Source organism: Sinocyclocheilus rhinocerous, unplaced genomic scaffold, assembly GCF_001515625.1.
Source record: "Sinocyclocheilus rhinocerous isolate Xijiao unplaced genomic scaffold, SAMN03320098_v1.1 scaffold2596, whole genome shotgun sequence".
NCBI lineage: Eukaryota > Metazoa > Chordata > Actinopteri > Cypriniformes > Cyprinidae > Sinocyclocheilus > Sinocyclocheilus rhinocerous.
Genome location: NW_015623452.1, coordinates 11182 through 29103, shown reverse-complemented (window position 1 = coordinate 29103; position 17922 = coordinate 11182). Strand labels below are relative to the sequence as shown.

At 38.0% G+C, this 17922-nt stretch overlaps 2 protein-coding genes across 2 annotated transcripts in view; one reads left to right on the top strand and one right to left on the bottom strand.

Annotated features, from left to right (window-relative positions):
* Positions 1-7303, top strand: part of LOC107743407 (pericentrin-like) — a 49762-nt gene extending 42459 nt beyond the window's left edge. Inside the window, exons 44-52 of the mRNA XM_016556662.1 lie at positions 1265-1963; positions 2682-2852; positions 3773-3931; positions 4188-4352; positions 4616-4842; positions 5066-5160; positions 5261-5408; positions 5540-5670; positions 6920-7303. Coding sequence (XP_016412148.1) covers positions 1265-1963; positions 2682-2852; positions 3773-3931; positions 4188-4352; positions 4616-4842; positions 5066-5160; positions 5261-5408; positions 5540-5670; positions 6920-6963 — 1839 coding nt within the window. The 3' untranslated portion in view covers positions 6964-7303. The remainder of the gene's footprint in view (positions 1-1264; positions 1964-2681; positions 2853-3772; positions 3932-4187; positions 4353-4615; positions 4843-5065; positions 5161-5260; positions 5409-5539; positions 5671-6919) is intronic.
* Positions 7304-10618: 3315 nt separating this feature from the next.
* Positions 10619-17209, bottom strand: LOC107741391 (autophagy-related protein 9A-like). Its single transcript, XM_016554139.1, has 16 exons — positions 17008-17209; positions 16662-16722; positions 16035-16186; positions 15789-15832; positions 15592-15656; positions 15304-15453; positions 15051-15192; positions 14094-14842; positions 13816-13969; positions 13219-13398; positions 12860-13099; positions 12376-12611; positions 11460-11577; positions 11017-11215; positions 10786-10928; positions 10619-10691 (listed from the first exon to the last, which is right to left on the bottom strand). Exons 3-16 carry the CDS (start codon positions 16135-16137, stop codon positions 10683-10685), a joined length of 2532 nt encoding a protein of 843 aa, XP_016409625.1. The 5' UTR covers positions 16138-16186; positions 16662-16722; positions 17008-17209; the 3' UTR covers positions 10619-10682.
* Between the last annotated feature and the right edge of the window lie 713 nt (positions 17210-17922).

Genomic DNA, 17922 nt, shown 5'->3' with positions numbered 1-17922 from the left:
AGTGAAGTAGGCTACATAATAAATAATATTTTGGCATTCAAATACATCGTGAATACGGAAACATTTGATTTTGTGTCGAATGAGAGACGCAACTTTGGGTTCAGTTTCATTTTAGCCTAAATGAATTCGTTTTGGCTTGTCGTTTAGCTGTAGCTTATATTTTTAATTCTTGTTCTTTTCTAAATACTGTTAATTGAAAGGCTTTGTTGTGGAGTGAGGGGAACTAAAATAGCCTAGCCATGTTTACAGTGTTTATTATAATGTTTGTAAACATTTCGAGTCGGAATTAGGCCTATTTCTGAATGAAATAATAAAATGTGACTTAGACGTTGGTTTTTTTTCCCTCTAAAAAACACATTTTTTTATATGCGTAGTATTTCAACCATGCAGCAAACCTTTTTAAATATTTTGATAAATTACGAAAAAATAAATAAATAAATGACTTTTTAAACCGTTTAACTGATTGTATTAATCGGTCAGTTACCGGTTAACCGGTTAAAATGAACATTCCTAATGGAGACACATACCCGTTTACACCTGGCATTTTAATCCATCTCTTCTGTCCACTTTTGACCACTTCTGACCAGATTACCCCCGCATCAGTGTCTACACCACGAAAGCAATCCGGTCTAATGCGTTTTCGACTACCTCTGGAAGTGGTCGAAAGTGGACAAGCTCAAAACGTTTCACACCCTGTTTACACCTGTATTTAGCGTGGCCTACTTGTGATCCGATCGACCAAAACGCATCTTAATACCAAGTGTAAACAGGGCCTCAGTTGTTGTTGTTTTCTGTGATAATAAGCAAGTCTAATGCTGCAATCACAATAGAATGAGCATGCAAAATTTCTACAGACACTGCAGTGGTTCTGATATGACATCACAGTCTGTAGCTTCTTTTTCAAAACAAATTCAGTATCTAAAAAAAGTACTTTACTTACTTTCTTTAAAAAAAAAGTAATTTACTTCACTCCTGTGAGAAAATATAGCTTACATTTTGTGACGATATAAACAGCCATGCAACTGAGATTTACTTTACATCAGTATACTGTGCATATATATACACAAATAAAGTCAGATATACTCACTGTATTTGTTTAAATCGTTACCAATTGATTTATTTAATTTTATTATGTGGTGAAATTGAGGATTATGAAACCTGTGGGGGGTTTGTTTAATTTATAACAATTTGATGTGGTGATGACAAGCCTAATTACAATCTGGTAATCTTTTTATTTTTGTATTGTTTTTTATTTTTTTAACAGTCTTTGCACCAGGCTTTAAATGAGCAAGCATCACATGTCAGTCAGCTTACCTCCACACTGGACCAGGAGCGTATCACATCCAGTAACCTGCGCTCTGAGCTCCAGATCGAGCAGTCTCGTTGTGAGGCCCTGCTGCCCCAGGAACGCAAACGCACTGAACTTGCGCTTTCCCGCCTCGAGGAGGAACGCTCTCGATCAGCAGAGCTCTCAGATTCTCTCTCTCGCCAAGCCCAGGAGCATGCGCGCCGTTTAGAGGAGGAAGCTCGGAGACAGGAAGCAGCCAGTGCCCACGACAGAAAGTTTATACAGGACCTACAGGCGCAACTGGAACAGGAGAGGCGTCAGGTAGAGGACCTGGCAGCCATGTTGGAACGTCTGCAAGGGCAGGTGCTGGAAGGGAAGCGCAGGCAAGCGGAGCAGGCAGAGCAGGAGGCACACAAGGAGCAGGAGGAAGTGAGGAGACTCCATGCTGCTCTGGAAGGCCTGCAGACTCAGAAAACAGAGGTCGGACACACTTTAGAAGTGGAGCGAGAAAGAGCTGCTCAGTTACAAACAGAGTTGGATGTGATGAAAGAAAAAATGAGAGTGGTGAAAGAGAGGGAGAGAGTGAGGGAGGAGCAGATGGAGAGGCAGAGGAGACAGGAGAAACAGGAGCAGGTGGAAAAGGAGCGACGACAGGAACGCACCAATGAGAAACTGGTGAGGAAAAAGGGATAGTTCACCCAAAAATGTCAGTTCTGTTAAAATTTACTTAACCTTGTTGTTCCAAACCAATAAGACCCAAAAACTTAAATTAAATCAGTTCATCATAAAGCGATCATATCTCTTCACAAGATGTGTAACTTGGGATTCAACTGCTTGATTCATATTAATTATTTTTACATCACCTTGTTTTTGTTTTGGTTAGCTTGACTTTCAATGAATGGGCAGAAACCACTCAGGGTTAATTCAAGATAATTTAAAGTGATATTTCACCCAAAAATGAAAATTCTGTCAGTAACTCACCCTCATGTCGTTCCAAACTCGTAAGACCTTCATTCATCTTCAGAACACGAATTAAGATATTTTTGATGAAATCTGAGAGCTTTCTGACCCTCCATAGACAGCAATGTGATTGAAATGTTCCCAGACCCTGAAACGATATTATCAAAAGATTTTCGTCAGAAATATCTTAATTTCTTACGGGTTTGGAACGACATGAGGGTGAGTAATTAATGGCTGAATTTTCATATTTGGGAGAACTATCCCTTTAATTTGTGTTTTGAAGATGAACCAGTTTTATAGGTTTGGAACAGTTGATGGTTAATAACATTTTTAATTTTTGAGTGAACTAACCCTTTCATTTGATATGTACATGATCATCATAGTTTGCTGTCATTGTTTAAGAGCACTGAAGTTATTTGATGAATTGTCTCAGTTGGAGTTGGAAGTGTTGCGTGAGAAGGATCAGCAGCGGTTGAGGCAGCTGCAGCAGACTTTGGCTGACCTGGAGCACAAAGAGAAAAGGCTCACATCAGAACGCCTGCAGAGAGAGACACACTCCAATGGCCTGACCTTAGGCCAGAATGCACTCACAAACATCTCTCAGGTAACATTCTCCAGCCCTAAGTTTTGTATCGGCATGTCTGTCTTGTACTCTTAAATTACAAACCCAAACCTAACCCAAAAACGCACTCCGCTGTTTTTGTTTTACAAGCAAATTTTAAGTTTGTTAAATATCTGTGTGATAAATAATAAATAATCACACTTGGCATATATGAACAATAATTTAATGCTGACAAGTCTATATTTGAAGTAACCAGACCAGCTGACCATATCCCCAATATACCCAGTCCTACTTATTCTCACAAGCTTTCACTCAGACATAAGTGTTTGAACAGATACAAAATTAATTGTATGACATTTAAAATGAAGGCGAAATAGGTTTTGTTGTACTTTTGTTAGTACAGAATGCGTAAAAGCAAGTGCTAAAGGGATAGTTCACCCAAAAGTGAAAATTGGCATAATTTACTCACCATCTTGTCATTACAAAACTGTATGACTGACTGACTTAAGTGGAACACAAGATATTTTAAAGAATGCTGGTAACTAAATAGTTTCAGTGCTCGAGGAAATCAGTTGTATATTTTTATCCATTGTAGTGGAAGTTAATGGGAACCAAAACTGTTGAAACCAATGCAAATTATTGCCTCAAATTTGATCCGATTTTCACGTGACTTGTCTGTTCAGACCATTATGGGGGAAAAAATGGCAGACACATTGAACGGAAATGAGAATTCACTCTCTGACAGTAGGTGGTGCAGAAATACCCTGGTTATCCTTGAGCACAAAGGGAAGAAAAGGATCGTTTGTGGCCATATTGTGCAACCCTATAAAACCTATCAGACTTTTTTTTAAAACCCTATCAGATTTTTTAAAATTGCAATTATCAGGAATCACAATCCCGCAAATTAATTTTGATCGTGTATTGTGATGTATTTGTAATATATTTGATCATCTGCTCAATAGGATTCTACCTCATCCACTAACTCTCTAATGGAACGTTTGCTGAAGGAGAACGCCAAGTTCTCTGAGTGTCTCGCTGCTCTGAGTGAGGAGAAGATCTCCCTCAAACACACTATATCCTGTTTGGAGAGAGACCTGCAAAGCCTGAAACACCAGGAGCAGGTGATATTATTAACAATTAGTTTCTTCTTTTTAATTTTAACCTCCTTTTTTGAAAGGCAGACCTTTTTTAACATCAATCAAGACATTATGCAACCAATGAATTCACCTTCTGAAAAATGTTTGCATGATGTGTGAAGGCTGAAAGTTGCAGATAAATACAGTTCTTTGTCTGTTTTAATGTTCAGTTCGTGTGTATTTTGGTTCCAGGTGTGATACTTCATATAGATTTGGTTGTGCATGTCTGTCTGTCCGTCAGGTGAAATCTCCTGCTGTTATGGAGCAGTGTATGTTATCGGAGAAGCTGGCCTGGCAGAAGGAAAAAGCAACTCTTCAGGCTGCGCTGCGTAAAGCAGAGGCTGAACTCTCAAAAGTCACAGCTAGTAATGAAAACAGACCCACCTATGACCTCTCTAATAACAGGGTAATTTGGATTAATGAATTAAATGTATAATCAGTTCCTTTATTTAAATTGTTTAATGTAGTGTTTGGTTTTTGACCGAAAATATGTACTTGAAGTAACCTTCTGATATTTTAGCTTATTTGAATAATTTAACAACACATTGTGACAGTTCTTTGATGTTGGTTAATGTCAGATTGAGTTTTTTTTTATTTATTTTTTTATATAATTTAAAAGTACATTTTAAGTGTGTTTGAAGTGCCTGCTTTATGAACCTGTTCCTGTAGGTGCAGCGGCTCTATGAGAGATACCTGCGAGCAGAGAGTTACAGGAAGTCGCTGGTGTATCAGAAGCGTTATCTACTGTTGCTGCTGGGAGGGTTTCAAGAGTGCGAACAGGCTACTCTTGCGCTAATCGCTCGTATGGGTGCGCAGCCGACGTTGAGCCAATCACAGGCCTCTAGACCTCTAAACCGCTTCAGAACATCTGTCAGAGTAGTCATCGCTATCTCAAGGTAAAAAGAATGGCTACGTAGATGTGTCTGGCAAAGTTAGTATGGAGTTTGGAAACCGCTTGCTTGTGACTGTTTCAAGTTTAGAAATGTGTTTAAATTTGTATTTAAAACTTTGAGTTTTAAATGTACATTTATTAAATTTTTGCCTTATTCCAGTTTTGCTTTGGTTTATTGGGTGGTTACGGAGTTTCCTGACCCCCAATATTTATTTATTTTTTTTTAGACTGAAGTTCCTCACTAGGAAATGGCAAAGAGCTACAAGGAAAATCTCAGTAGGCAGTGCTACAGTTAACGGGCATGGAACAGGACCAAGCACAGGTAAGAGTGGCAAGTTGTTCAGCTTGCAGACTTGATTTGGTAGTTCTTCAGGTGATTTAAATCATAAGTCATTTATGTGCTGTTTTCCCTTCTCTCTTAGTTCCTGCCTTGAGGACTGAAGTGCTGAGGCCACAGCAGACTGGAGTTGCGTTCAACTCTCCACCCACCCATGATCAAGCCTTCGCGCAAAGGGGTGTGGTCTCGTCTCTGGTGCCGCCAATCAAATCACCCTTCAGACTGAATCATAGGTGAAATATTTCTTACTATACAAACAGGTGTATGTAGTGTGGATCTAGGTTGGTTTTCCCTTTTAGTGTTTTTAATTCAAATTACAAATGTCGGATTCATTAACTTTCACTCTTTTCTTTCTTACTCAAAGAACATACACAACTCCGGTGCTGGGACCTGCTGAACGCTCCTTCAGCTCTTCCCAAGATCAAGAACGTTCCCTTACGGAGTATATCCAACATTTGGAGACTGTCCAGCAGCGACTTGGAGCCGGTCGTCCAGGTAGGATGAGGCCAGTGGGAAATGACCTAAAATGACTGTCATCTTTTACATAGAAACCACTTCAGTCTGAGTGGTTCAAATTGAGACAATAGCTTCGTTCAACAAATTTTTTGTTTAAAAAAAAAAATCTCATGCATAAATGCTAAATCAGAAATGCAGTAAAACTGTAATATTTTGGCATTTTATTACAATTTAAAATGACAGTTTTAATATTTTAACGTGTAATTTATTCCTGTGATTGGCAAAGCTGATTTTTCATCAGCCATTACTCCAGTCTCCAGCCCATTAGAATGATTTCTGAAGGATCATGTGACACTGGTTTAGTGCGAAAGAAACATTTCTTATTAAAAACAATTGTGCTGCTTAATTTTTTTGTGGAAACCGTGATCCTTTTCTTCTTAGGATTCTTTCAACAGAAATTTCAAAAGAACAGCATTTATTTGAAATAGAAATCTTTTGTAACAAGTTTTTTGTGTCACTTTTGATTAATTCAATGTGTCTTGGGTGAATATAATGAATTAATTAAAAAGTAAATACATTTACTGACTCTAGACTTGTGAATGTAGTGTATACAGTATATTGTTCTATATCAGTTGCATTAAACCTGGCACATTTTAAAAGAAAAAAAAATAATTGAAAATATGCACTGACCTCTACTGGACAACTGAAGCACATCACCAAACCAGTGTGATAGGTGTTCTTGTGTTCAGATAGTAGTAGAATTTGTCAAAACTAAAACTATACTTAGACCTCGTTTCTGTAACTGATTACACAAGATGGTTAGTCTTTTTTTTTTACTTTACTAGGATCCCTATTAACACTGAAGGTGAAAGAATCCAAAACCTTAAATAATGGCCATTTGTGACCTCTGACCATACCATCTTACAGTCCCCAGAGCGAACAGGAGGCATAGCCTCCCCGATACGATGAGCTATCAGCAGAAGTGGTTTCTAGAAAATAGAACCTGGCTGTATTTGAGTTGTTTGGCCCCGGGGTCCGTGTGGCCTTTAGGTGAGTGACAGTCTGGCCTCACTTACATGTTACATAGTCACATAGTCACAGAGGAGTTCAGAGAGAAGTTCACCTTCTTGTGTGATCAGTCACGTTCTGGTTGGTCTGGTTTCACACAGGTGTGCATGCCTGTTTGTCTGCGTCATGAATACTCCCATGAGCCTGTGCACTGTGTGTAGGGCGTCTGGCAGGTTAGGCAAATGCAGAACTGATATTTCTAATCATTTTGTTTTTGCAGTTTCACCATCAATGCTTCCATATGCCAGAAAATCTGACCGATGAATGAAGAAAGCTGATCACTAGTGCCAGTCTGTTCAAATTAGTTTTTTTTTTTTTTCATTCATAAATTATTTTTAATTGCCATCTTTTTTTTGTTGTGCTTTATCATTTTAGCTGAAACATTCTCACCAATAATGTTTTTTTTTTTTTTCAACCAGTGCTAGATGTTTTCACTTTTTGTATACAATTTTTGAATGGTCTGTACATTTTCACAGTTTATATTTTTTTACTTGTTGTCCACAGTAAGCATTTATTAAGGCATTTGCACTTGAATTCTGATTTTTAATGGATGTCACTGTTTAAATGCACATGGTTGGACATGTTTTGTAAAATGTTTTATATTCTTTTTTTTTATGAACAGTATTTCTACGAAAATCAATAAATATTTTATTCTAAATTGAGTTATTTGGTGTCTGTGTCATTTAAAAAAAAAAAAGATAGTTTCACCCAAAAACCGCATTTAGATTGTGGGTAACCTAACCGTTTCTCATTGACTTCCATAGTGTTCTTTCTTTCTTTCTTTCTTTCTTTCTTTTCTCAGTTGGGACCAACAACTGTTTGGTTACCCACATTCTTTAAAATACCTTCTTTTATGTTCAGCTGAAGAAAGAAATTCATACAGGTTAAGTGTAGGGTAGGGTTTTTTTTGGTTAATGTGGTCTCAAGATTACGTTTTAGATTAGTGGAAAATGGGAAAAATGTAGTTGCTTTTTAACAGAAGATCTTTGCACGGTATGCCCCTTCTTCAATATGCTGAATCGGTCAGTTCACAGGGAGTAACATTTGTGCATATTTTATATATCCTATAAAGTAGCTTTTGCTTATTGAATTCATTGCTGGACAATAATTTATGCCTCTTTAAGGCATGATGTCTCGATTTAAAGGGGAATATTGGATAAATTATTATGTTTTTGAAAGGCCTGAAATTAAAAGAGCCTCAAGTAGCATAACAGTAACGTTAGCTGGATAATACTACGTGATATGATATGTTTGTGGAGGATGTTAGCGTTATGATGGTCCATGTGACATCAAATTTTCCTCAAGTTGGAAATATGTGTTGCTTTTTGCCCATTTGGAAATCAGGAAGTAAGTGTAAAAAATATATATATTTTAAAGGGGTCATATGATGCTTTTTAAAAGATCATTATTTTGTGTATTTGGTGCAACAGAATATGTAAGACATGCTTTAATGTTAAAAAAAAACACATTATTTTTGAAATACTGTACATTATTGTAGGTCCTCTATGCCCCGCCTCTCTCAAACGCTTGTTTTCTACAAAGTCCCGCCTTCCGACAAGCGCAGTCTGCTCTGATTGGCCAGCTGACTGGATACAGCACTCTGTGAACATCCAGCTTCTTTGGCAATGAATGTTTTTGGCTTACCCTCCTTGTGAAGGGTGTCAGTGATTGTCTTCTGGACAACTGTCAGATCAGCAGTCTCAGTAGTGAACCAAACTGAGAGACCATTTTGGAGGCTCAGGAAACCTTTGCAGGTGTTTTGAGTTGATTAGCTGATTGGCATGTCACCATATTCTAATTTGTTGAGATAGTGAATTGGTGGGTTTTTGTTAAATGTGAGCCAAAATCATCACAATTAAAAGAACCAAAGACTTAAACTACTTCAGTCTGTGTGCATTGAATTTATTTAATACACGAGTTTAACAATTTGAGTTGAATTACTGAAATTAACTTTTCCACGACATTCTAATTTATTGAGATGCACCTGTATAAAACATCTTTTCAGATTCTGGTGTCGGTCTGGATTCATTCGGATGGAAGAAAAACCAGCATGCTTGCTGTAGGTCAGCTCAGGTTTCAGCGTTTAATGTTGTTCATAACTCAATTTTCGCGAGTCTACTTGAGGCATTATAGTATGGTATGTCTGTGTGTGTATGTGTATATATATATCTATCATTGTGTTGTTGTTGATTATCCATTGTTGCCTTTGACTGAAGTGAAGATTCAGCGTTTAATGTTGTTCATAACTCAATTTTCGCGAGTCTACTTGAGGCATTATAGTATGGTATGTCTGTGTGTGTATGTGTATATATATATATATATCTATCTATCATTGTGTTGTTGTTGATTATCCATTGTTGCCTTTGACGGAAGTGAAGATTGGGGGGGGGGGCGCTATATTCTTACTTAAGGCCCGGATAGCTGGTAGAGCATCAGACTTTTAATCTGAGGGTCCAGGGTTCAAGTCCCTGTTCGGCCGGTTCGTTTTACTTACGAAAAATATGCGTGGCAGTACAGTATATATGGTTTAATTAAATATAGTGGGTTGATTTGCAACCCTTTCATTCACGAATCATTAAAACATGAATATAAATTCATATAAATATAAAATCCCCTTTTTAAAAAAATCGAAAAAATGTATTTTGTAATAACTGTACACAAGCTATTAAATATATTTTATTGATGAATTTAACCTGTACAAAATGTAAATATATAACGCAGTCTAGAAAACTGAAAACAAAACACAATGGAAAATGCACAGCTGCAGTTGATAGATTAGTTAAGGTCAGAGAAGCATTTTACAGGCCAATTATTACAAACACAAACCAGTATAAAGGTCAAGGGTCATGCACAATTTGCACCTTGAACACTCTCTAAGCACAATGTATGCGAGCAGTGCGAGATATGAAAAATGGTGTCAGTTTTTTTATGCAGTGATGTTCTATGAATGAAATCCAAAATCTTTGCAGTCACACGCAAACTACACAAAGGTTTATTTATTCCCTTTAGCAGTTATGGGTTTGAGGATGAAAGGTGCAGAAGGCTGCAATCACCCAAGTGTCATGCACTTTCTGGGCAACTTCAGTGCCAAAAACAAGCCGGTCCTGAGATATCTGAAACATAATGCTATACACAACTCCCTCATTCTCACGAATCATGTTTTATTCACCTGAGCCACGGTAAATAAACTGAAAATCTAACTGAAAAAATCCTGGGGTTTTATCCTATAGACAGAAATATACAACTTCCTTTAAAACTGCATGTTAATAAAAACAAGTGCGATTTGTCCACTGCCTTGGAGTCATCCTTTGGATCTGAAAAATGATAAAGTGCATTCTCACTTGATATTGTGCAAATAAAAAAAATTAATAAAGAGCATGCATCATTTTTATAGTGCCAGACTTGAATGATCTTCAGTGGTTTTCCCCCCTTCACAGAAATCTGGGATTGGCAATAAAATCTAAGTTTGCGAAGCTTAAAGTTCATAATGGCACATTGCATATTATAAATATTTCTTCCTCCTATCAAAATTATTCAAAGCAGCTCAAAATTTCTAAGCACATATTTCCTACATCAACACCAACCTTTACTTTTTGACAAGAACGGAAATGTCGAGGTCAACTGAATGCAATCCTATTTGGCCGTTTACTCAAAGGACATCTGTCAACTGCTTTGTCCAGCTGGCAAATAGACTTTCCTATTCACAATGAAATACTTTACAGAACTTCTCTCAAGTGGATCAATATGTGAGAACTATGAATAATTGAGTATTTTGATAATGTTGTTCATTCTATCATTCCCACAGAAGCTCAAACCATTACAATGCATCTGGAAATTTGATACGATGCCACTCTGTGACATACAGTAATTAAGCTCAGACTTGTGTTTTGTCCAAGAGTAAATAAATATGACTTTTTTTAATCAGTGTCCAAAAGTAAATGGATGCTGTGAGTCTCTCGAGTACTTCATCTACGATACACCTATTAAGTCACCTAAAAAAAAAAGAGAGACGAGAACACAGAAATGAATATTAGGAATCCAGCAAATAAAATTTGTTGCTTCATATTTACCGCTTTCCCGTTATACCTTATGGATGTGTGGTGGTAGCTCGTCCTCAGACCCCTCCTCGGGCACTGGATCGTGATGTCTGCTCATTTGGTTCTCCTCAGACCAGCCACCCATAGGCATACGAGGCGGTCTCTGAGCTCGGAAGCTTCCAGAAACAGGATCTGCAGGAGACCGTTTGTCGCCCATGTAAAGACTACGTTGTGGCACTTTTCATTCTTAGATATTACTACAAACAGTCGTTTGTAGTACCTGAGGTTCCGCCATAGCGCCGCTGGCTGCCGCTATGCTGTGCTGCCCCCGCCTGGTGTGAGGTGGTTGGGAAAGTGCTGGAACGGGGGAAGGTGCGGGCGGCTTCCATGTCCTCATTGACACTCTCACTGCTCTCGTCACTCTCCTGTCTGTGCCAGGTGTGTCGAGACACCTCACCTCGCGACTGCTGCTTGTGCATCTAATCACACATTAGATATAGTTACTAATATAGAGACTGACCTCTTTCAACACATCATTGGTTAAAAGGCTGATTTGGACCAGATAATGAAGGAAAAGCAGCTAAGATGCCCAGCATTTGTGGGAAGTATAATGATCATGGCAGTCTCACACATTCTTAAATCAGTCCCATACATGTGCATTCACTGATTCCATAATTGTGTAATAAAGCTTTGCTTATATCAACAGTTCATGTGTTGCTTTACCTCATGCATGTAGAGGGCATGAATGCTCATCTCTGTGGAGGCGTATTCTGATAGGACCATACTGGTCAGCTGGCCTTCCCAGGCGCTACTGCCAGAGCTGATGGTACGGGCATCAGTGCTGGATGAGGACGATCCAAGAAAAAAGAACAAATTAATGATATGAAATAGTTTGGCAGGGACATTTTAAAATCAGTCTAGCTGTAAAGATGCAAAGACACCTATATTAGTTCAAAAGTTTGGAGTTTATAGTTTTTTGAAAGAGGTCTCAATGAGGCTGCTTTATTTGATATAAAAAATATAGTAAAAATAGTAATATTGTGAAATATATATTTTTACAACGTATTCTATTTTAATATTTTTAATGTAATTTATTTCTGTGATTTCACATTTTTTTGTAACAACTGCATGTGATTTTAATTAATGTAATGCACCTTGCTGAAGAAAAGTAATAATTTCTTTAAAGAAAATATTTCTGACCCCAAACTTTTGAACGGCAGTGTAAATTTTGTTAAAATTGCTATTTTCAAATCATGTGATTCTAAATAGTCTTCTTAATAAGAAATCTATGAAATGTAAATGTTAACAGGTCTCGTTCACTACTGTAACTGTACACAATTTGTGTATTTATTCAACATTTTTACAAGTGTTTTTTTTTTTACTTTGTTTTTAATGTTTAAAGGGGTTGTGAACCCAGATGAATCACAATGAGAATGCCCAAAGCTACTCAATATTAGGGATATTCTGTGAATTCTAGTGTCGAGCTCAAAATCAACATCTTTTACTTAGACACTTAGAATACACAAGAGAAAATCAATAAAATAATAAAGCTGAAAAATTATAGAATTATTATTACAATTTATGAAACTCTATAAAAAAAAATAACAATACAATATGTTAATTTGTGTTCAGTCATTACCCTGAGCCTGCCATTGCTCTCCCAGCCACCACAGCTGGATGGTCAGGTCGTGGCAGTCTGGCAGATGGGTAGCTGCCCCGCAGGTGTAGACTCGTGCTGACAGGAGAGAGGGATCGGAGGGCGGATGCCCCCTCACTCACTCCAATGGACACAGGATTGATGGAGCCCTCTCGACCCAGATGCAGCGAGGCCAGGGAAGGGGGTCCCATCAGGAGATTTGCAATAAGACTGCGAGGCTGAAATGAAACAACACCCAAAATCAGACCTCTTTTTAAAAAGAACTTAGTTCTCTTTGTAATCATATTGTATCTAATCTTAAAAGCGGGTTTTGGATCACTTTTCATAAATCTCTTTTAGGACCCAGTCTAAAACTTAAAATAATTATGATTATTATTATTCCTATTATTGATCTTATTGGCTATTAGAAATATATTATTATATGTAATGATCTGGATGGATGTCGGCAGCTCAGTCATTTGGATACCTCTGAATCAGACTGTAGTGAATGGGTTGAGGTAAATGCAGAATTCTCTGCTATGATTCCCTGCTGTCCTGTGGCGGCCTCGCGGTGCACCTTCTCTTTCAGAAGGCTGATGAAATGCGTGCTCTCCCGAGGGGGCTGCCAGTGTGGATTTGTGATAGCAAAGTGCATGAGTGACAGTTCAGTCTTCCCGTCTTCTGCCTGCTGATAGATGGAGGCCTCTGTTTTCCCAGCAGACATCCACTATAGTGGACCACAAAAGGGCATCATAGTCAACAAATAAAGAGAGAACTAGGTAGATACATCTACAAAAAAACACAATAGTGAAAATAATTTGGGGGAAAAAAGGTTTGTGCCCTTACCGCAGGATGACCATGTTGACGGACATCCATCTGTGCAAAAGAGCAAGTATCGCCCACACCGACCACGTCCACAGTAAAGTTTCGGAAAAAATCTATGATCTCTAGAGATTTACGCCGCAAGCAAAAGATTAGAATGAAGGGAGTGATGACAGGACTCAACAGCTCCTCAAGAATAAACACCTACAGGAACAGAGATCATAAAATTCTGTTTTAGAAATGCATGTTATTGATTGTATTGTGAAAGGATCATCCATACATGTTTCATTTGTAAAAACAAAATTGACCTCATTTTTAATAAAAACAAACACTGAAACTGCAGATAGGACTTGGGAATTATATTTATATGGCATATGTCATTATCATCACCAAAATCCTGTCTTGGTTCTGTAATGCATGGTATGCTGTGTATCCAAAACTACAATTAATTTGTGGTCCTTTTTATTTTATGTTATTTAACTTTGAAATAACGAAAATTGATTGAAGATTTTTGGTTTCCCAATTCTCATTTTTATTTCAGTTAATGAAAATGTTATGTTAGTTTTCATTCATAATAATAATAATATATTTGTGTTAGGTCCACAAAGCTGCATTACTTACAGCCTTGTACTGAAAGAGCTGTGCGAACTCGTCTCTGGTCTCATAACGGTGGGCATTACCCTGCCAATGATCAGGCATGTAATGGATGTGTGCCAAGATCACTTTAAGCAGCTGTTCTGGGCAGAACACCATATGCTTGTCTGGGATAAAAGACCTAGGGCAAGCAAGGATGAAAGAAGGAGCACAAAATAGTTCAAAGTCAAATCTCACCAGTAAATAAAATGGACAACAAATATCCAAAGACTCAGTTCTAGTGATCAGTTTTATCTTGGCCACACCTGCAGACTGTGACGCAGATCCCAAGTAATGTAATACTGCTGAGCACGTGTTCGACAGCCAATACATCTTCATCATAAATGGTCAAAGCGATCAAAACTGCTAGTATGGAGCCAGCAAAAAACGCCACGTTCTTAGCCACCACCGTCAGTAATGGTGACATGAAGCAGTTCATGTACTTCGAGGAGGCCTTGTAGCCCTTGCTGAGGCGTGACATCAGCTCATGGTCTAGTTCATTAAAGTGTCGGAGGTAAAAACGGCCATACAGGGACCAACATCGAGCACCCAGACTTCCCGGCTCCCGCTTGATCACCTCAGTGTAGCTGAAGAACGCATACAGAATCTGCCAAATCAGGATAACTGGACACAAGAGAAGGTTGGCAATTCCAATCCACAAGATCCTTGAGCTCAGACGATCCGCTAGCTCCAAACGGTTCCCTCCACGTTTGTACTCAGGCTTCAGACTCCACTCGTTTTCAAAAAGAGATCCAGGGCCCCAGAAGAAAATCAACTCAAAGTTATACTTGAGACCACGAGTGTAAAAAACAGTGTCGCCCAGCAGAGGCAAATGAAACCGCACGGGTAGGAGTGACTTATTGACCATTGCGACCATGTAGTTTTTAAAACGCAGTATGCGGTGGTAGATGTCCAGCTCTGTCAGTTCTTTTTTGTGGATGCAAATCTGGTGCTCCTTCTGTATCTCAATAATCCTTCCCTGCACCTCCTGCCAGGTGAAATAAGGAAGGTCCGTCTGAAAGAGAGAAAGGGCTTATTGAACATTTCAAAATGTGAACTCAGTTGAATACTATAACCTCATTATGGTACCCTTGCTCAGAAGTTTAAATGGCTTACTGGCATCAAAAACACATAAGTAAAACAGAGTATGCTTTCCTCCACTGCTGACTCAGAACCAAAACGCTTTAGTATATGTGCTACAATGAGTTAGCAGGAAAGCTCACCATGGACATTTTTAGGGCGTTGATGTAAAACGATCTGATCTCCCAGTAACAACAGATGTTGTAGATAAACTTGACGAGACGGTGGAGCCAAAAGACCCCTGATATGATAAGGATGAAGATGACCAAAACACTGTCACGGATCCTAAAACACATTTTAACAAAAGACAGTTTGTGTTATGATGGATCATATTGATAGTAAGAGGCAATAACAGTAACGCCACATCATTAATGACATTTAATATATGAAATATACCGAGCACTGCACACATCCACTGGAAGAAATGCATCAGGAAGCGTAACCTTTGAGGAATCAGTGTGATTAACAAACTTGTTGGCAAAGAGGATGTCATAGTCCACACAGTTAGCCAGGAACACTGTGAATGCCACCACAAACACCAGTTGCCTGGAATAATGATGGAAAAAAGTGCATGACAGTACATTAGGTTAAAGAAGTTTGAACACTGATCCACTGTTTACAGACACTAGTACTATTTGTACAACCATATTTAATGAAGGATACAGTAAATGAATTGATACTTACACAAGCTCAAATATTTCTCCCAGCAGCATACAAGTAAATCCATTCTTCTGATGTAGATTATAGACGTATTGAATGTTAAGAAAAATAAGACTTTTGTTGACCGTAATCACTAAATTGATATCAATCTACTTGATTTAACATTTACAAAATCTATTTAATCCATAATTAAGCAATACATTTCAGTGCACAAAGGATATTCTCTGGAAGAAAAGGTCCAGATTTTCAATGTGGTGCCATGGAGCTGAAATAAACAACTAAATTAATTAATTTTGACAAAATTACATGGAAAAATGTAGAGCTATGTTAATGGTAAGAAGAAGCGTGTTGTTTAAGGCAAACTTGCCAAAAGAATAACAGCATATGGCACTGACATACAATAGGCACACAAACTATAGTGCATTTGTTTCTTTAGTTAAAATTGTGGGATCTGCCTTAAATCTTACATTTGGATCCCTCTGGAACATGCACCAGCAGATTCTCTTCTCCGGGAGGGGAGTCACTGTAGGACGCCTCCAGGCGCTGGTACTCTGTGTCAAAGTGGGCCATCCCGCTGTCAGCCCCCGATTCTCCTGTCACACACTATCCCTTCTGCTGCCTTTAGATTAAAACCCACACTTATTTCATTTTAAGGAAACCACTGGGTATGATAAAAACAAGATCAAATAAATGTGGTTCAAATTATGTTTAAATACATTTAAATATGTATAAAGCATGACAAATTGTAGTTCAAAATGGTATTTAAAAAAATACCCAGCCCACAAAAACATGTCAGGATACTCCACTGGCGACCTCATTGCGCAACAACAGCGGGCCCACGCTCATAAGAAACGTGCACATGACTCACATGTTAAGAAACCGATAAAATAACATACTTACCCAACATAATATGTTTAAACCACTGCATTTTGTTGCCATTACGTTAGCAGGTTTTTACAAATTTTTTTTTATTGTTGGACCAGTTTGGCTGGCTTTGTCAAATGCCAATCTCTAAGAAACAATCAATGCTACCTTTAAGGAACGTGTCTGAATTTAAACATAACACTGTTTATTAGAAGATTAATAATTCTTACCTTGTACCTCCCGCCATTTCATTTATGAAACCAAAGGACTACGGGAGCAATTCTGCTCTTCCTAGATGAAACAGCAAAAACATAAGACAGTCAGTCCATTCTTGCAAAAGGCAAAAAACAGAACACAGTGGCATTGGTTACTTTTGAAGTCTTCTGTGTTATCCGTACATGACCTTTAATAATTCAAATAACTAATGTTTGTTATTATCGCTGACAGGAGGCACCCAGTTATGTCAACAGAAGCCTGCGGAAAATATGATATGCGCGTCACATTGAGAAACACCTACCTATACAGCAACAAACAGGCGATTCGCTATTCAGAAAAAGGATTTGAATGAAATCTTACCTCATTCGAATATAAGGAGCAGTGATTTATCGTTCGCGCTATGTTATCAACGCCAAGTTCTCCTTTGTTGTAGCTTCTGAAGCATTTTTGGTTTCGATTCTTGACGCACGGTATAGAGGCCGCGTCCACTGCGTGACACATTTGCTATCCAATCAGAAGCAGGTTTTGGGTGTGAACGAGCCAATGGCATCAGGAGGCGGGTCTTCTTTTAGTAAATACAGCAAACAACATTAATTCCAAAAGCATTCAGATAATGAATTCCCCAGAATACATTGAAAGTTGTAAATGTACTTGAATATTTAAATTACACTGGGAGTTAAATCGTAAACGATGATTAATCATAGTTGGTTGTATGTTACAGCTTACAGGACAGCAAATTAAAGCCCTTTACAGAATGTTTTAACGCAAACAACAGAAATTACAAGGTTATTACATTTCAAGAGGACAAAACGCTTAATTAGTCATTACAATAGCTTTTTTAGTGCCAAAAATTTTCATATTTTGTTCATCTTACACTCAAGAGACACAAGTACAATGTACACTGACTGATAAATGCTATTCACATTAAATCTAGAAAGAAGTTTGACATCTCAAAATTTTGTTTGCCATGGCTCCACCTTTATTCCTATGGTTAAAATGAAAAGAAATATCATTTTAAAATAGATTTATAGTTTTTGGCTTGTGATAAAAAAAAAACACATTTCAAATTAATTCAGACACATTAAATGGTTCAGAAGGGTCTATTGTGCAGTCCTAGTGTGAATGGGACAGATAAGGCAGTCCTAATTCAACAACCGCTCAGTACACTCTGAATGAAAGAAACATTGAATGGTCACTGGGCAACAGTTCGCACTACCTGTCTATACAATGGCTCCCCCTTGTGACTTGTTGTTGCATCAACAATGAATTGACTGA